We start from the raw sequence: 20744 nt of genomic DNA, 5'->3' as shown, positions 1-20744 counted from the left end.
GAAGTTACTCAAAGACATGCTTTGACAAAATGAGAAAGTAAATCAAGAAAAGAAAGAGAGAAAACAGTGAATCCTGAACAAGGTAGATCCAACTAGGAAAGCAGTGGCAGCAGTCTCAGGAGAACAGTTATATAACAGATTGTGGAGAAACTAATCTAGAGTGGACAAAAGGACAGAAGACTCTTGGGTCAAAGGGAAATTTGACAGAAAAGGTGGTCTTTTTTAAAAATTTTTTATTGTAGTTTAGGTGAAAATTCACAGCACATATTAGTTTCTCATTCAAACATTTATACACAAATTATGACACTGGTTACAATCCCTGCAATGTGTCATCACTCTCCCGCTTCCATTTCCACCCTAGGTTGACCGTGTCCATTCATCCAGTTTTCCTGTCCCTTGCTGCCTTCTCATCTTTGCTTTTGGGTATGTTTTGTCCATTTGGTCCAGAATATTTTGATTGAACTAAGAAACACATTCCTCAAGTGTGTAACTGTTTCATAGGCCTGTCTAATCTTTGGCTGAAAGGTGGACTTCGGGAGTGGCTTCAGTTCTGAGTTAGCCGGGTGTCCGGGGGCCATAGTCTAGGGGATTCCTCCAGTCTCTGTCAGACCAGTTAAGTCTGGTCTTTTTTTGTGAATTTTAATTTTGTTCTACATATTTCTCCTGCTCTGCCTGGGACCCTCTATTGTGATCCTTGTCAGAGAGGTTGGTGGTGGTAGCCAGGCACCATCTAGTTCTTCTAGGCTGAGGCTGCTGGAGGCTGTGGTTCATGTGGTCCATCAGTCCTTTGGACTAATATTTTCCTTGTGTCTTTGGTTTTCTTCATTCTCCTTCACTCTGAACGTGGTAAGATCAATAGATGTATTTTAGATGGCCATTCACAAGCTTTTGAGACCCCAGACACTACCCACCAAAGTAGGATGTAGAACATTTTCTTTATAACCTGGTATGCCAATTGACCTAGATGTCCTCCAAGAACATGGTCCCCAGCCCTCAGCCCCAGTAACTTGGTCTTTCAAGGTGTTTGGATGTGTCTAGGAAGCTTCTATGGCTTTGCGTTGGGCAGGTTGTGCTGACTTCCCCTATATTGTGTGCTGTCTTTCCCTTCACCAAAGTTAATACTTGTCTACTATTTAGTTAGCGATACCCCTCCCCACCCTCTCCTGATCTTTTTTTTTTTCCTAATGAGGATATGATAAAGGCAAATAGTATGGGGAAAAGGAAAGGCAATTAGGAATGACAGGAAAAACAAAAAGCTACACAAGTAAGGTAATTTAATAGGATACTCTGCAGTTGACGATGTTTATAAAGTCATTTGAAGGTAAGTTCCTTTAGCTTCTCCTCTTACAGACCAGATTAATGACTAACAGTCTGAACTTAAGATAGTAACAGTGGGAAAGGAAACAAATTTGAGAAATACATGAGGTACTCTTGGATGGACCTGGTGATAAAACAGATGTCAGGGACGACGAAGAGGCATCAAGAACGAGTCAGATATCTGCCTTGTGTAACTCTGTTAAGGTGGCACTACATACAGCTAAGAATATGTTTGGGGAAAAGATAATGTATACAGTTGGAAATGTTGAGTTTATGGAGCCTGAGAAACATTTCCAGTAGAAATGTCAAGCAGATACCTGGGTATACTAACTGGTATGGAACTCAGAGAAGAGGTTGCACTAGAAATGTAAATTAAGCATTCATTGGCATATAAGTGGCAACAGAAGGCATAGGAATCACTATGTCTATGGAGGGCTTCACTGGAAAAAAAGTCTGAAAAAAATGAGCTTGAGGAAAATCAGGAGAAATGTGTTTCCAGGAGACCTAGGGGAAGAGAGTGTACCAAGAGGAAAAGAACAGTCACGAGTGTCAAATGTTGCTGAAGTCAAATAAAGAATGCAAACCATTAACTGGATTTAGCATCACTACTTACCACTTCTGTAGCACAGATTACACTGTTACTATCATTTTCTATTTTAAATATCTCATCCATGAGACCGTAAATGTGTACATGGAAGGGACCAGGTCTTATCTATCTTTATATAACCAGTACCTAGCACAATGTCTGTTACACAGAAGGTACATGCTAAAAATTACAAGTACCCAAATAGCCCTGTTATTCATTTACTGATTTAACACATATTATTGGGGGCCAATAAAGTGTCACATGCTCTGTCAGGGGATGGACATAGAAAACGAATTAAGACACTGTTTCTTGCCCTCATTGCCACCTCCAAGTTTCCTGTATCTATATGTACCTTCATTCGTGTACTTATCATAAGGTATTGTCACTATTTGTTTACATGACCAGCAGTCTTTCAAGTCCGTGAACTCCTTCTGAGTCCTATCTTAGTGATCTTTGTATCCCCTGCACATAATTCAGTAGTACATAACTTTTGGCACTTAATAAAGTTATGGTTTTTTTCCTGAAAGTGGTCACACTGTCTGATGATGTGTTAACAAGTACAATAACATGTGTTAAATACTACAATAGACATGTGCACAAAGGGCAGTAAGTGTACAGAGTAGAATACACCTAATGCTGTCTAGAGAAAAGGATTCAGAGAAGGAAATGCTTAGCTGAGTCCTGGTGGATAATAAGAGTTCTCCTGGCAGTCAAGGTAGAGAGGAGAATACCCTGGGCAAAGGCATAAAGGCCTATAATAAGATGGTTCATCTAGGGAAAAGCAAGCAGCTTCATACTGGTGGAATGGAGAGTAAATATGGGTAACAGGTAGCAGATGAGGCTAAAACATACAGGGAAAGACTAGATCATAAAGAACATTGTATAAAATGGTAAGAAATTTGACTTTCATGTTGTAGATTGCTGGTATCCAACATGCAATTGTAAAGGCTGGTTAAAGTCAGCTTGATTCTATATAAGGTCCACTTGAAATTTTTAGCAAATAACATCTATACACTATTCAGTTAGCATACCACTGCTTTGTAAAGAGAAAGCAGGTATCTTGATGGCAAGGCAGCAGGCTTGAACCAATTATTAACTGGGATTACAGATGAATGTTATTAACTATAACATTTTCAGCTATTCCAGTTTTACTAAAATTACACCATGAAACCAAGGCATTATAAATGATTATTAACAAAAGGAAGATAAGAATGTAGACTTTTCATCAACTCAATTTTTAATACTGAAATAGAAAGTAGAGGTCAAATTTAGTAAGTGTAACCAATAAATTCATTAATTTTCTTCCAGGAAGTTGAGTTTCTATTCCAAGGCAATGCGCCTCGCTATCTTCCCCAAAACGGCATATTTTGCTGGAAGAGAAAAATGCAACTTACTTCACTTAGTTTTCTCTGCAAATCTTTGACTTGATGTGAATATTCTTCCAAAACACGTTCAATGTGTTCCTTTCCAGGGTATGAGATGATTTTTCTATGAGAATCAAGTTCCACTTCATATTTAGGGAAAAAAGGAATTTGTGTCAAAGTCCCAGTTGAAGATGTGTTTTCAATTATTGTACCACGAATAGATGACATAAAAAATGGACTTGAACCTAAACATTAAAGAATTCATTAATTCATTAACTTATTCATAAAATAATTTTGTGGCAAACCTTATGTTAGGTGATTCCCTTATTAAGTCCTTAAAGAACTCAGGGTCTCAAGGGGAAAACAGACAAGTGGAAGGATGATAAGAGCTCTGAGAGAGGTGAGCACAGGGTACAATGCAGGAGAAGACTAGGGGGGTGGAGGGAGTCTTAGCAAAAGTGATATGTGAGCTGAATGAGCCTTGAAGTATTTATGAGTAAGAATTAACCAGCCTGGAGGAGGGGAGAAACCAAGTATTGCTCCCTCTCACTCTGCCTCAGATGGGCTTCCGGTAATAGCAGTGTCTCCTCTGTAGCTCCAGCTCCCTCCCTCCCTCTGTGATTCTAGCACCAGCTTTTATGCGCTTATCACAGCTCCTCTTCTCATTATCCTTCTAGTTGAGAGGGTGGTAGCTGATCCTTGCAGTTGCTAATCTCTGGGTTGTCTCAGGCTTCTCAGCTCTTTCAACACCTATGTAACCAATTCCCTGTACTAAATTCCACCTACTTATCAAAACTAGAGTAGCTTCTGTCTTCCTGCTACCTTCTGAAATAATTCAGGTCAAACAGTGATGGGGGCCTGAAGTAGAACAGTAGTAATGGGAATGGAGCGAGAAAAATTGATTCAGGATACATTTCTGATGGTAGAAGGGTAGGTACCTGACTGGATGTGGGGTTGGGTGAGGAAGAAGAAGTCAACATGACAGAATTCTGGCTTAGGTGACTGAGTGGACAAAGAAACACAGGAGGAAGAGAAAGCACTAGGGAAACATAACCAAACATATTGAGGTTGAAGTGCCTCAAAATTGAAACAATTTTAAACTAAAAAGGATAAGCATATGCTAAAAAAAATATACTATTTTAAAAAAGATTAAGCTAGCCCATGTTCTAATTGTGTACTGCACAATTAAAAACAAGACATACTAAAAAAGAGCAGCTCGACTGAACATTATGGAGCCAGCTTAATTCTAATTTTTGTTTCCATTTTGTTTTTTAAAGGGCACATACCTCCATTGGATGTGATGCCACTACTTGAAAAAAGATCTTCATTACGCGTTTCACGAGCTTTTTGTTCCATATTAAATATTGCTACCTCTTCTTAGAGATCTTGAAAATACTAATGCTTCCCTGTTTGGTTCTTTTACTTCTTGTCTACGAAAGACAGGGATTTAACTTTTATTAATAATAGATTTTTACAATTAAAAAATTCATAGAACAGGAATTGACTTTACTAACATCTGAAATTTAGTAATAAGCTTTCCACCAGGAAAATATTTACATAGAAATATTTTATTATATGAAATTAAAAAGCTAATAAAATCTTATTATCAGAATTGTTGATTTTAATGACCAAAGTGACTTATTAAAGACAACCTAAAAATCGAAAACTATTACTGTCAGTATTATGGTAATTAATGCTGTGATTTGGGGCAGAGTTTTTTCTCTCCTTAATTTTCTCTAATAAAATTATGTTGTCAAATAATGAAAGAAAATATCTCCTTAGAAAAATCACGAATCAGAAAATTAGAAATCATTACAAAAAGTTGAAAACGTTCCTTGATATCAAATAGTACTCACCATTTTATACTGGACTGGAGGGGACTTCTGAGTTTGAAGAACAATGGCAGTAGCCTGGTTCTCAATCTCCCTCTCAACTTCCCCAACCAACCATAAAATCAACAAGGAGAACAAATAAAGCCACATAGTTACCATACCTTCAGCATTACTAGAAGACAGAGGATACCACAACCTTCAAATTACCTGGAAGTAGAGGGAAAATTTTTTTCCAAAAGAGCTCCCACAGCTCACGTACCACCACTCAAGCCTGTGGGTATGGAGACTGGGAGAGAAGAGGCTGAAAAGACTGAAGAGCAGAGGTGAGCATAGGACGAAGAGGACACACCGACAAATTCACACCTAGAAAGGGAAAGTGAAACAATAAAAGCCATAATACTAAGCACAGCTTAGAGTTTGATAGTCTACAGTCCTGGCTATGGGGTAAGGGCTTGAAAGTGTGTAGGACCAGAAGTAGCAGCCTCTGAGATGCAGTGCTTCTGGGGGAGAATCAGATACAGAGAGAAGAGGTGGGATCTCCCTGGAGTCATAGCAATAAAGGGAAAAAAGGAACCAGCAGAAACAAAAAAGGAGATATACCAACCCTCCTCACACTCCAGCAATAACATAAAATTAAAATAACTGCACATAAAATGCACAGGAGAGGGCACTCTCAAACTAGGAACCCTACTCACAAAATGAATAGGAATAGATAAAAGCAGACCCATCCATTACAAACTACTGCAAAAGGCCAGAAAATGTGAATCAAAGGTTTTCCGTTGTTGAAGTTCCCCTCCGCAAACAAACAAACATGAAGCCAAAGAAAACAGTAACACAATAATCCAAACTGAACTCAATATTTTCAAATAAGCATTGGGGGATTTGAAAAAACAGCATGAATATAAAACACAGGAACAGAAATGGCCAAGAGACAAACAAAGCAAAGCAAAGCAAACAAAGTTAGAAATAAAATGAGAGTTGATTAAACTCAGGAAAGAAATAGAAGAAAAACAAACTTTTATCACAAGTGAAGACTAAATTACAAAATACACAAGAAGAATTGATTGGAATGTTTCAGTTTTCCTGTAAGCTTTAAATTTTTTTCAAAATAAATCTTGAAATAAAAGGTAGAAGATAAACATTTTTTTAAAAAGGTATCTGGGAAAACTTTGCAAAAAGGCTGACAGTGAACATTTAAATATTCAATTTTAAAGCCAAGACTAAAACACAAGGGTGGGGTAATGGCATTGAAGAGTAATATATAAATATTGTCTGTGGTGACAAAGTAGAAAGAATGTAACTAAAAATGGGAAGACAAGAGAAAAGGAGGCAAGTAGAAGACCACTAGTTGTTATAAAGGTAATAAGCAGTAGTCAAAGGGTATCATTAACAACTGACAAAAAAGAAGACATACCAATCCTCCCCACCCCTCCAACAACACCATCATTCGTAAAAGAAACTGCACAGAAAAGGGCACTTTCAAACTAGGAACCCTAGTGACAAAAAGGTTCAATAAGAAAAAAAGATTTACAGGTACACTATATAAAGTATTAATACAAAAGTAACCACTAGACTAAAAATACAAACCTTCCTAAATGCTGAAAGAACTTTAATAAGAAAAAAGTAAAGACCACATACCAAATAAACACAATAAATATAACGCTTAAAGTAATAATACAATATAATAGAATTGAGACCAAACGTAACAGTCATGTTGATAAATGCAAATGGACTTAACATTATATATCAGAATCTTGCCTATTAAAAGGAATAGATTTTAAAATTGGATCATTAAACAAAACTCAACTGTCTGCTGTCTACAAAAGGCACATTTAAAATGCAGTGACTGAAAAAAGCTAAAAATAAACGGATAGACGAAGATTTACCAGGCAAATGAAATCCTAGTATCAGACAAAATAGACTTCAAGCCAAAAAGCATTAAATAAGACAAAAGGCACTTCAAGTTAAAAAGCCACATTCCACAAATTCCAAGATATGTTCCAAGTAACACAGCAACTACTTACACAAAACAAAATTTAAAGGAGACGCAAACAGAACTAGAAATATGGTAATCCAAAAAAACCAAACCTTTTGCTGTCAAGTCAATTTTGACTCATAGCAATCCCATATGTTTCAAAGCAGAACTGCTCCACAGGGTTTTTGGAGCCCTGGTGGCGCAGTGGTTAAGAGCTTGGCTAATAACCAAAAGGTCGGCAGTTTGAATCCACCAGGTGCTCCTTGGAAACCCTGTGGGGGAGTTCTACTCTGTCCTATAGGGTTGGGTCAGAATCAACTTGACAGCAATGGATTTTATAGGGTTTTCTTGGCTGCAATCTTTATGGAAGCGTATCACCAGTGCTTTCTTCTGCAGAGCCACTAGGTAGGTTCAAACTGCCAACTTTTCAGTTAGTAAGCAAGTGCAAACCATTTGGACCGCCCAGGGACCTTAGAAACATGGTAATAATGAGAAACTTTAACAGGCCACTCTCACTGTGAGCCAACGTGCAAGTATGGTGGCTTGCATGTTGCTGTGAGGAGCCCTGGTGGAGCAGTGGTTAAGCACTCAGCTGCTAACCGAAAGGTTGGTTGTTCAAACCCACCAGCTGCTTGGCAGAAGAAAGATATGGCTGTCTGCTTCCATAAAGATTTACAGCCTTGGAAACCCTGTGGGGCAGTTCTACTCTGTCCTATACGGTCGCTATGAGTCGGAATCAACTTGACGGCAATGGGTTTTTTTTTTTACAGATGTTGCTGTGATGCTGGAATCTGTGTCACAGGTACTTCAAATACCAGCAGTGTTACCCATGGTGGACAGGTTTCAGAGGAGCTTCCAGACTAAGACAGATATAAAAGAAAGGTCTAGCAATCTGTTTCTAAAAATTAGACAATGAAAACTTTATGGATCATAACAAAACATGTCTGACTCGTTTGCTGTGGACACATCATCAGGCGAGATCAATCACAAGCGGAAGACATCATGTTTGGTGAAGTAGAGGGCCAGTGGCAAGAGAGACCATGGGTGAGACAGATTGGCACAATAGCTACAGTGATGGACTTGAACATGCCGGCGATCATAAGAATAACGCAGGACGGGGCAATTTTTGTTCTGTTGTACATAAGGTCGTCATGAGTTGGACTTGACTGAACAGCAGCTTTCTTCCTTTTTTTCTTCCTCTCTCCCTCCCTCTCTCCCTCTTTCCATCCCTCCCTCCCTCTTCCTTTCCTTCCTTCCTATTTACCTACCTCAGTGTGAGACAGGCCAAGTGGACATAAAAAAAAGGACATAAACAATATAGATGGAATAATCACTAAGGTAGACCTTTTGGATATATATTGAACATCACACTTTGATAATAGAGAATATGTCTTCCTCTCTAGCACACATGGAACAATCACAAAAATCAGTTATATTCTAGAGCACAAATAAAAAAATCAGTAGGTTCCATAAAGTAGAAATATTATGAGCAACACTTTCTGGTCACAGTGCAATAAAATGATAAATTAAAGATGAATCCCAAAAACAAAAAGACTCTTCGCCTGGAAATTAAAAGACCTTCTATTAAACAACTTCTGTATGATAAGGGAACTACAGACAGAAATTAAAGAATTTCTGGAAAACGATAATGAAAACACTATATATCAGAATCTATTAGATACCTATAAAACAGTGAAAAGAGGAAAATTCCTACCCTAAACACTGACATCAATAAAAATGAAAGAATAAAAATAAACAAATTAAATTCCAATGCAAAAAGATAGGGGGAAAAAAAAGTAAACCAAAAGAAAACACATGGAAGAAAACAATAATGACAAAAACAGAAATTAATGAAGTAGAAAACAGAAAAACAATACATCAAATTAATAACTTAAAGTCCTGATTCTTTAAAAAAAAAAAATAGATGTAGGCGAGGACCATCAAAGTAATGGAATAAAGAGGATCACATATAACACACTGCTTAGCATTTTTACATAATACATGATTATAAGCATACAGTGTTAAACATTTTTTTTAAAAAAACCTGTTAGCTAAACTAAATTTTTATTGAATAGAATTCATTTTTATTTCACTCACAGTTTTTTTCCTTTTGATTACTAAGTTGCCATCTGTCAAAACTACAATCAAATAAATTCTACCTTAATATGTTTCAAGCTATCCTTTGTAGGAAATAAGTAGTAGATAAGGAAACATTCCATAAAGAATTCTAACAAATGGAATGTTACTCAAGATTGCTAGGCAATTTAAATGTTCCAAATAGCAGAGATTGCTATTTGAAAGAGAAAAAACAAAAACAAAAAAACCCTTCTCAAACAAGTTTCATCACAAATGTCTGTTGTATAACTGACTTACAGACAAAAAAGATACAACTTTGGTATTTGTCCAGAGGATGAAAGACACTAAGGAAATTCAAATTACTGAGTAATTTTATTATCATAAATTACAGACAGATCAAAAGTGTGGAGCAATGAACAGGACAAGTAGAATCGTAGTCCAGTATTGGGAAATCATACAGTAATACACTCTGCTTGATTCCCAAAAAACTTTGTTATCAAGCAGGAAATGGAAGCTAAGAGAAAGGCAGGCAGAACTGGAACTAGGCATTGGAGAAGAGAGAAAAGAAGAAAGGGGAAGGTTTGACTTTAGAATATTCTGATATAAAAACTACATTTAGTTTGGTCTAAGATGATGAATGTAATACATTCATTAATTCAGAATCCAGTGATTGGTAATAGGCCAAGTGGAGGCAGTCTTTCAGAAGGAAAATTTTTTCATAGAAAATTAGTAGTTTAAAGAAGACAGCATAGGTTTTTTACTTAAATAATTTTAATACAACCATTTATTTATAAAGAAGATGCTTAGTACTTCTCTTTACCAATGCTTCTAGTTATTTTATGTACCTTAAAGTAATAATTATGCATTTCTTAAAATACAGTATTTGTAATTCAGACTTTGACTAGTGGCACAGTGGTTAAGAGCTATAGCTGCTAACCAAAAGATCAGCAGTTTGAATCCACCAGTCCTCCTTGGAAACCCTATGGGGCAGTTCTACCCTGCCTATCGAGGCGCTATGAGTCGAAACCAACTTGACGGCGATGGGTTTGGTTTTGGTTATATTCCTAATTTGGTCAACTCATTCAGCTTCTCTCTACCTTTGTGACACCATAAGATTAAAATATACCTATTTTCAGGCAGAAAGCTTATTAAACTATTAAGGATTTCTGGGAAAAGGCTTTTTTTTTTTGCCTCAGTAAGTCATAAAATTGTTGATTTGGAGATCATAACATGAACTTACATGTATTTGTCTTAAATCTCTGAGGGAAGTACAGACATCAGCTCTTGGTCTCCTCTGGTATGCCCAAGGTTTATTATGAACAACTGATTGATTTAAAATTATGAGCAGGTTCCTACTGAAAGGAGCCCTAAATTTCTGACAAGTATTCAGTAGCTAGGTAAATATTCTATTCTCACTATTTGATTAGAATGTTCCAGAAAATGTCATAGAAACCAAAGACCATAAAAAGAGGACTTTTGGAAGAAAATAGTTCATAGGCTTTGCTGTTGTTAATTGCCGTGGAGTCTGTTCTGACTCATGGTGAACCCATGTGTGCAGAGAACTGCTCCATAGGGAATTGAAGGCTGTGACCTTTTGGAAGCAGATTACCAGGCCTGTCTTCTGACGTGCCTCTGGGTGGGTTCGAACTGCCAACCTTTCACCTAGTGGTCAAGTACTTAACCGTCTGTGCCACTCAGGGACTTTTTTTGTTATTTGTTGTTGTTAGGTGCCATCGAGTCAGTTCTGACTCATAGCAACCCTATGTACAATGGAATGAAACACTGCCCGGTCCTGCGCCATCCTCACAATGACTGTTATGCTTGAGCTCATTGTTGCAGTCACTGTGTCAACCCATCTCATCAAGGGTCTTCTTTTTCACTGACCCTCTACCTTACCAAGCATGATGTTCTTCTCCAGGGACTAGTCCCTCCTGATAACATGCCCAAAGTATGTTAGACAAAGTCTCTCCATCCTTGCTTCTAAGAAGCATTCTGGGTTCTTCCAATTCAGATTTGTTTATTCTTCTGACAGTCCATGGTATATTCAGTATTCTTCACCAACACCACAGTTCAAGGGTGTCAGTTCTTCTTTGGTCTTCATTATTCACTGTCCAGCTTTAGCATATGTAGGAGGCAATTGAAAACACCATGGCTTGGGTCAGGCACACCTTAGTCCTTGTCTTAGTCATCTAGTGCTGCTCTAACAGAAATACCAAAAGTGGATGGCTTTAACAAGGAGAAGTTTATTCTCTCACAGTCCAGTAGGCTACAAGTCCAAATTCAGGGCATCAGCTCCAGGAGAAGGCTTTCTCTCTCTGTCCACTCTAGAGGAAGGTCCTCGTGATGCATCCATTTTCCCTTGGTCGGGGAGCATCTCAGCGCAGGAACCTCAAGTCCAGTGGACACGCTCTGCTCCTGGCACTGCTTTCTTGGTGGTGTGAGGTTCCCCTGTGTCTCTGCTTGCTTCTCTCTTTTATATCTCAAAAGAGATTGGCTTAAGACAGTATCCAATCTTGTAGACCTCAGCAGTATAACCTCGTCATAGTGACAGAGTTTACAACACGTAAGGAAATCACATATAACCTCATCATAGTGATAGAGTTTACAACACATAAGGAAATCACATCAGATTACACAATCATACAATACTTGGAACCTTGACCTAGCCAAGTTGATACACTTATTTTTGGGGGGACACAATTCAATCCATGACAATCCTCAAAGTGACATCTTTGCTTTTTAACACTTTTAAGAGGTCTTTTGCAGCAGATTTGCCAATGCAATATGTCGTTTGATTTCTTAACTACTGCTTCCATGAGTGTTGATTGTGGATCCAAGTAAAATGAAATCCTCAACAACTTCAATCTTTTCTCCATTTATCATGATGTTGCTTATTGGTCCGATTGTGAGGATTTTTGTTTTTTTTACGTTGAGGTGCGATCCATACTGAAGGCTGCAGTCTTTGATCTTCATCAGTAAGTGCTTCAAGTTCTCTTCACTTTCAGCAAGCAAGATTGTGTCATGTGCATATAGTTTGTTGTATAAACCCATTGCTGTTGAGTCAATTTCAACTCATAGTGACCCTATAGGACAGTGTAGAACTGCCCCAAAGAGTTTCCAAGGAGCACCTGGTGGATTCGAACTGCCAACCTTTTGGTTAGCAGCCATAGCACTTAATCACTATGCCACCAGGGTTTCTAATAGTTTGTTGTATAGTAAAGCTAAAACCCAAAGCAAACCCACTGCTATCGAGTTGATCCCAACTCATAGCATCCTCATATGTTACACAGTAGAACTGCTCCATACGATTTTCTTGGCTGTAGTCTTTATGGAAGCAGTTCACAAGGCCTTTCTTTTGTAGTTAAGCTAAAGGGCCTTACAAGTATCTCCTGGGTTCTTATACCTTCTCCTTGGATTCTAAAAGGCCATGGTAGATATGTGCCTGTATTTTCCCTAATGTGAACAGTCCTCATGATTTCTTTCTTATGTCCACTTAAGGTGGACACCTCCTGTGAACTGTGACAGAACGAGTGACCGAGCTTCTCTGTCTAAATAATAAGTTGATTTAGAATCTATGTCCTACTTTGACGGGGTACAGATTACTTATACCAAAAAAACCAAACCCATTGTCATTAAGTCAATTCCAACTCACAGCAATCCTATAGAACAGAGCAGAACTACCCCCATAAAGTTTCCAAGGAGCAGCTGGTGGATTTGAACTGCTGATCTTTTGGTTAGCAGCCAAACTCTTAACCACTGTGCCACCAGGGCTCCAGAGTACTAATAATGTATGTTATATTTAGACTCCTAGTTTCATCAGTTAATTACTCAAGCCATTAGTATGCTGAACCATCCTGCCTTCCACAGAAACCTGAGACTTGGGTTTTTATAGGACTGATTTAAACTCTCCTATACCCTATAGGGCAGTTCTACTCTGTCCTCTGAGTTACTATGAGTCAGAATCAACTCGATGGCAACCGGTATACCTGTTCCCAGGTATATACTCTCCCACGAGTATAAATCAGTCATATAAAAACCCCAGTCTCAGGTTTCTATAGAAGGCAGGATGGTTCAGCATTTAATGGCTTGAGTCATTAATTGATGAATCCACCAATCTGGAGCCCTGGTGGCACAGTGGTTAAGAGCTCAACTGCTAAGCAAAAGTTTCGCAATTCGAAACCACCAGTTGCTCCTTGGAAACTCTATGGGGCAGTTCTATTCTGTCCCATAGGGTAACTATGAGTCAGAATCGACTTGATGGCAATGGGGTTTTATGACCAGTCTTCAGTATAGTTTCCTTGGAGAATCCTGAGATAGCCCTGCATTAATCCAACACAACATATCTGGGCTGGAACAGTTTTAGTAATCCAATGAGGAGAATAGTTGATGTTGAACAACACTTTACTGCCTGAGTTGTTGTTAATTGCTTATTAACTTACATTACTCTTAGTGTCTGCTTTCTCAATCACATTCTTTCTCTCTAGATGTTGACATTGACTATTAGGGTTCAGGTCCTAGCTCTGTAATTTACTAGCTAGGTGGCCTTGGGACCAGTATTTAACCCCTGAAAGTCTTTCAAATGGAGATAAGCAGTCTACTTCAAAAAAAGTAAGGGTTAACTAAGATAACACATGTGCAGGCCTTAGTATATAGCACCTGTCTTAATCTACATGTATAAGTACTATATAATAGGATACCAATAACAATAATATTGTCTTTATAATTTAAGCAGTGTATTCTAACTCACTTTCCCATCATAAATGGCTGTATCTACTTATTTATCTAGAAAAAAGATAAGCATCTACTCACTTCACATAAGCCTACTAAAAAGAAAGAAAGTGGATTTAATCTGCACTGAATAAACACCAGTACTATTTATAATGTAACACAGAATTAAACTATTTAAGATCACACTTCACCAATATATAATACAGCCTAGTAGGGAGGCAGTAGGGAAGAAGCACAGAACTTAGACTGAGGAAATTTAATTCTGTCGTTGGTTAGCTGTGAGGCCATGGACAAACTTCTTATCTCTGAGCCTCAATGTCCTCCTTCAATAAATGAGATTACAATTGTGTTTTTCAAAGTTTTTTTAAGCAGTGGAGGCCTTTATTTAAATTCCCTCTGCCCCTGAGATACCCTCTATGGAACGCAGAAGGCTTCACTGAACATAGTTTGAAAACCAGGGAGATAAAGCCCATGTAGCGTTTATATTTTAGATACACCAGCCTAGGCACTCATCAAGTTCAAGGCTTCAGGTTTTCTAAAATAAGTTAGTACCCCATTATATCAATTCTGTATGTTCACAATTCTTAAATATAACTCAAAGTAAAACAAGAGATAGCTTAATTTCTGGATATTCTTATTTTCACTTATTCTATTAATGTCTGGGTGGGGGGGACAAATATTTTAAGATTGCTTATAAATATGTATTTCATTATCTCAAGTTTATTATTTTCAAAAAGTTCAATCCATAAGTTCATTCTCATTTGACTACACTAAAACATACACACAAACACACATAAAACAAAGACAAAAAAAACTTCTTTAAATTATCTTCCCTTTGGGCTTATCTTTTATATAAAGTATACTTTAAGATAATCCTATGGCACTTATCTAGTCTATGTTTGTACAACAAAACATGTTCAATAATATGCTCCCCTTTGGTCCAATGCTAATTTTGCTAGTACAGATCTTATTGGCATTATTAAGATAACTCAGCAAGGAAACCTATAGGCACATGACCCCCATATCTATATTCCCAGACCTGACCTCTTTTAGCATGCACAGTCCAAACTGACTTAAATAGACCAGCTGAATATCTCCTGACAATTTAAATGGCTTTTGAATGCTTGGAAAGGCTTTTGGCCATGCAGCAGCTCTTGTGCTTGCTTAGATATTGGGTAGAGGAACTTTGTCTGGTGAGCCAGACTGGTCTATAAATTTTAAGCAGGAGGCTGGGATGATAAATAATCAGGAGTTCTGGAATATCTCAATGGAATCTAAGCAAGGAGTTACCACATTGAAGAATGAATGAATATGTTCTATAATATGTGCATAAATAGGACTGATGAACAAAAGCAACAGGAGGTAGACTCTATTTCAGGGTAGAAATGGACTAATAACTACAGTGCCTTGGAAAAAATATCTATATCTATCCCTATATCTAGCTATCTATCTGGGCTTCCATGTATTTACTTGGGCTTCCTTGTAAGGCACTCAAGATAAGGATGAAAGAGCACTTTTTGGGACAACAACTGCTATTGGTTTTCCTCTCCTGGGCAGAGTATTGGAGGAGACCATCTCTAAAAATTTTTCCAACTTGGACATTCTGTGGTTTCCTATAGAAAACATTCGGCAAAAAGATGACAAAAAATATATGACTTCTCAAAGGTGATTTCGGTCAATAGCAAAGTCAGATGGGAACGATTCCACTGTGTCCAGCAAGTCGTCTCACACTATTTTGTTTTAGGACTACACTATGAAAAGATATTTCCAGACTTTGGATAACAGACCATCTAGCCCCTTACCCAAAGCTTCAGTAAGCAAAGGATCTCCAAATCATCATGGTAGGGCTGCTATTGTCACTCTTAATTGCCTTAAAAATCACGTTTTTTTTCACCTTCCTGAGGTATTTTTCTAGCCATAGCAGATGAAACAACGAGTTGAACACAGGGAAATGCTTATTTAAAACAATACTATAATGTCCATAATGTAACAGGGAGAAAGTACAACAATAAGAAGTAGCAAGATATGTTTAAAAATGGATAAGCAGCAAGAAAAAAAAATTTTTCTCAATTAAAAATATTACATCTCTAAAGACAAGCAAGATATACATGGACTGGAAGACTTAATATTATTATGATGTCAATTCTCCCCAATTTGATATATAGATTCAACACAATTCCCCAGCAAGCTTTTTTTGTAGATATGGACAAGATGATTCTAAAACTTACATGGGAAGGCAAAGGAACTAGACAGCCACAACAATTCTGAAAAGAACAAAGGCAGAGAACTCACCTTACCTGATTTCAAGACTTACTATAAAGCTACAATAATAAGGACAGTGTGGTATTGGAATGGAACCAATTTAATCAATGAAACAGAATAGAGGGTCCAGAGATAGACCCACACAAATATATAGTCACCCGATTTTTGACAAAAGTACAAAGGCAATTCAATGGAGACAGAGAGTCTTTTCTACAAATGGTGCTGGAACATCAGATGTCCATATGCAAAATAATGAACCTCGACACAAACTTTACATAACTCATTAAAAACTAACTCAGATGGATTACAGACCTGATACTGTGTGACTATGGGTTTGGTAATGAGCTTTTAGATATGGCACCAAAAGCATGATCCATAAAAAAATTTTGTGATAAATTGAACTTGATCACATTAAAAATTGTGGCCTGAAAAGATACTTTTAAGAGGATGAAAAGACAAGACATAGGCTGGGAGAAAATATTTGCAAATCATATATCTGATAAGGACTTGTATACAGAATATATAAAGACAAGCAAGATTGCAGTTGTCTTAGGGTGGATTTTCTAGAGAAGCAAAACCAGTAAAGCGTACAAATATATATATAGAGAGATTTATATCAAGGAAATGGCTCACACAGTTGTAGAGGCTGGAACGTCCCAAGTCCATGGGTCAGGATAGAGGCTTCTCCTGATTCACGTAGCTGCAGGGGCTGCCGAACGTAAGATTGGCAGGTCATCAGGGCTCTTGCTCACAGGCTGTGAAGATCACTGAATCCCAAGATGGGCAGGCAAGACCGCAGATAAGCTGCTAGCTCAAGTCCCAAGAACCAGAAGTTAGACAAACAGGAGCCAGCTGCTGGATTCAGAGTGAGGAAAAGCCACGAGCCTTGCCATAATGTCAACTTCTATTCGATGCAGGCCACACGCCCAAGGAAACTCCCTTTCAACTCACTGGCTACTCACAGCAGATTTCATCATGGAGGCGATCACATTATATCAAATTTCATCAAGGAAGTGATCATATCATACCACTGCCAAACCACTGAGAATCACGGCCCAGCCAAGTTGACACACAAGCTTAACCATCACAGAATACCATGAACTAAAGAAATTTAAGTAGTTATTCTTTCATTCTTTAAAAAAAAATACATAAAGACTTTTAACAGCACAGTAACAGTGAATGGCAATTCCCCTTAAGAACTAACACCTGCTAGAGGCTACAAAGAGCAGAACATTTGTAGCCAAAATTAATAATAAATCTTAACATAAAACAAATTTCTTTTTCCCAAATAAAGACAGGGAGAAATGGACTGTCTAACAACTAGAGTGCTTATTTAGTGCACATTTAAAAAACTGGTAGAAATGCACCATCAGTGACCCTAACACTCTACTAGACTAATAGAGCAACTGTTAGTAAAAGAACCAAAGATTGAAACATTTAACACAGCAGAACTAATACATAAGGCAAGAACTAACAGTAAATCAAGGACTACTTCTCTCTGGGAGATAAATATGTTCAAGTCTTCCTTCACTGACAACTCCACCTTCCAAACCCCTTCAGTTTCCTGTCTTTTTACTCCTCCCCTTCACTTATAAGCCTCTTGAGAGTGACCCAGGAGCCCTGGTGGTGCAGTGGTTATGAGCTGGGTGGCTAACCAAAAGGTTGGCAGTTCCAATCCACCAGCCAGTCCTTGAGAACCCTATGGGGCAGTTCTCCTTTGTCCTGTAGGGTCACTACAAGTCAGAATCAACTCGACAGCAAGGGGATGAGACAGACCCTGCCCTAAAGGGGTATTCTGGAGAGTGGTTAAGTGCAATGAAGAAATAACTCAGGGTAGTGGTATAGAGAGACTAAGTTGAGGCTACTTTAGCCAGGGTAGGTCAGGAAAGGCATTTCTGAGGAGGTGACAGTTGAGGAGTTGAATGACAAAAAGGAGCCAGCTCTGCAGAAGACTAGGGAAGGATTCCAAGAGAAGATACTATATGCAAAGGACCTGAGATGAGCTCAGTGTTCACTAACAAGGAAGAAGGCTAGTGAGGCTGGAGTGCCAGCAACTGGAGGACAAGAGGCCTGTTTATGGATAGCTAAGTGTGTACTAGAGTCCCTGGGTGGTGCAAATGGTCAACACGCTCAGCTACCAACTGAAAGATTGGAGGATTGAGTCCACCCAGAGGCACCTCAAAAGAAAGGCCTGGTGATCTACTTCCAAAAAATCACCCATTGAAAACCCTATGGAGTATAGTTCTACTATGACACACACGGTGTTGTCATGAGTCAGTACTGACTCTGACAGCAACTGGCTGTGTATCAGGCCCAGAGGAATATTGTGCATATTAGCTTCTTTCCTGAATTATTCTGAGAAGATGTTGGTGAGATTGGTAGGAGGTAGAGCTCATGGGGCCTTGGAAAGGCCACATAAGAACTTTGGGATTTATTCTCACTGCAATGGGAAGCCACTGGAGGATTTTAAGCAGGGGCATATGACCCTAGCATCTGGGTAGAAAATATACTGAGTGGAAGCAGAGTCCAGTTATGAGGCCATTGCAGTAGCCCAGGAGAGGAACTAAAACCTAACTCTAAAGTAGGCCAGTGATCAAAAGTGGATTGGTGCTAGGGGTGAGAAGGGATTGACTGCAAATGGCTCCAAGAAATCTCTTATGGGTGATAAAAATGTTCTAAAACTAAATTGTACTGATGATTGCACAACACTGTAAATTCACTCAAAATCATTGGATTGTACACTTAAAATTGCTGAATTTTATGGTACGTAAATTATACTTAAAGATGTTTAAAGAAAGTAGATTGGTTACTCTTCGTACGTACATTTTCATGGTGAAGGGTGGTGAATGTAGAGAATGCAGATTAGCTGCTTGGGTTTCAAAATGTGAACCAATTAAACTTGAACACTGCCTTTTCCTGTACCCTGAGAACTGCCAAGTGTCTTCATTTCAAGATGACTAAAGCAGCTGCCATTGAGTTGATTTTGACTCATGGCAACCCCATGTGTTTCAGAGTAGAACTGTGCTCCATAGGGTTTTCAACAGCTGTCCTCTTTTGGAAGTAGATCACCAGGCCTTTCTTGTGAGGTGCCTCTGGGCAAATTCAAACTGCCAGCCTTTCATTAGGAGCTGAAAACCATTTGCACCACCCAGGGACTCCATCAAGTTGACCAGATGTTGCTTTTAGCCAGGTTTTAACACCCCCTCACATGGAAACACTTCTTTGTTCCCTCTTTCACCCCAGCCTGGACCCCAACCCCCAGGTGTCTACAACTCTTATTTGATATACACATGATGGATAGCCAATAACTACTTAGCTAAGGACCAAGCCTAAGTCACTTTGTACCTTTACTCTCTTTAGCCAGAGCGAATATAATGAAATATTAATAGGAATATAGATGAAGGTTTAAAAAATTGCTTTAAGTGCCAGACTACCTCTCTACTATGCACCTAATTTCTCTTCTCTTCTTACCAAATTCCCTTTTAAAATCCTTTGGATTTACAGGATTCAGGAAAATATATAGTGGTTTCCACTGCCACACCCACCCCTGCCCCAGTTGATCAAAACAGGATTTTACCTATCAGCATAAACATAGAATCTGGGGCCATTTACTTTTGGGACAGGTGGTCGCCAAGAGGCCCTATTTAATAAATGGTGGAGTTTTAAAGTCAGTCACCCTAACATGTTAGACATTAAGTCTATGTTGTAAAAGCACAATAGTAGGGGCTTTGCATACATACCAAATTTGTTGTCAACCCCTGCCCTCAATGTATTTTGGGATAGTATCTCTATAGTATGAAGGCCAACACAAATAGACAGATAAGTGGACACAATCAAAACATTAAGTGTGGTACAGAGGTGGGAAGACCAGCTCCTCCCTCATCCCCATGATTTTACACATAGAGAAATGGTCCTATCCAGCTGTTCTCTGTGATATATGAAAGGCACTGGACCTTTCTTTCTTGAACTAGAGTTGAGAGAGGCAGCAAGAACTGGTTTTCAGCCAAAAAACCCTGAGAAATAGCTGACCTTACACCTATTTACCCCTGACCTTAAGATACAGCATGATGTATGAACAAAACCTGGAACAGCCTGAGCAGAGATTTGGAGAAGAGTTTTGTGAAAAAGTTATGGCGACTTCTGAGAACTCATTACATGTGTCTGATTGGTGCTGATAATGGTGGAAAGCTCAGACTCCTCATACCACTTGCAGAGAAGGTTCAAGCTGAAACGGCCCTTGCAGAGCCCTTGTGGATGACAGGTTGGTGACATTTCCAAGGCTAGACATTCCTCTTTATCTCCACGTTTTCATCCACACCCCCCTCCAGGAAGTGGGGTAGGAACAGGAGTTAGCGGCAATATTGGGGCAGGATCCACGTCTATCCTCTCAAATCAAATATTTTGCACGGGCCCCTCTGGTCTTCCGGGCCCCAGTTTTACAGCCACAATCCCTGCAGCTCTCCCGGCCCCTGAGTGGCCCCTGAAAACAACGGCAGACCCTTCAGGTAAAGAAACAATTCACTGGCCATCTATGTGCAAACGAACACAAAACGCCAGGAAGGATCCAGAAATGAACCAGAGTTGCTCAGGCTCCTCTGGAAGCG

General features: G+C 38.7%; 1 protein-coding gene across 3 annotated transcripts in view; it reads right to left on the bottom strand.

Moving 5' to 3' along the window:
* Positions 1-9246, bottom strand: part of CCDC158 (coiled-coil domain containing 158) — a 79861-nt gene extending 70615 nt beyond the window's left edge. Inside the window, exons 1-4 of one of the 3 annotated variants that reach the window (XM_023737628.1) lie at positions 5307-5433; positions 5124-5200; positions 4554-4697; positions 3298-3512 (exon numbers count right to left, since the gene is read on the bottom strand). In XM_023737628.1, the coding sequence (XP_023593396.1) occupies positions 3298-3512; positions 4554-4623 (285 nt within the window). In that variant the 5' untranslated portion in view covers positions 4624-4697; positions 5124-5200; positions 5307-5433. Of the gene's footprint in view, positions 1-3297; positions 3513-4549; positions 4741-5123; positions 5201-5306; positions 5434-9171 lie in introns of those variants that run through there. The other 2 variants (XM_012557493.1, XM_004383126.2) reach the window with 2 other exon arrangements.
* Between the last annotated feature and the right edge of the window lie 11498 nt (positions 9247-20744).

This window comes from Trichechus manatus, unplaced genomic scaffold, assembly GCF_000243295.1.
Source record: "Trichechus manatus latirostris isolate Lorelei unplaced genomic scaffold, TriManLat1.0 scaffold00105, whole genome shotgun sequence".
NCBI classification, from domain to species: domain Eukaryota; kingdom Metazoa; phylum Chordata; class Mammalia; order Sirenia; family Trichechidae; genus Trichechus; species Trichechus manatus.
The sequence above is the reverse complement of the archived record's forward strand: the minus strand, read 5'-3'. Positions and strand labels throughout refer to the sequence as shown.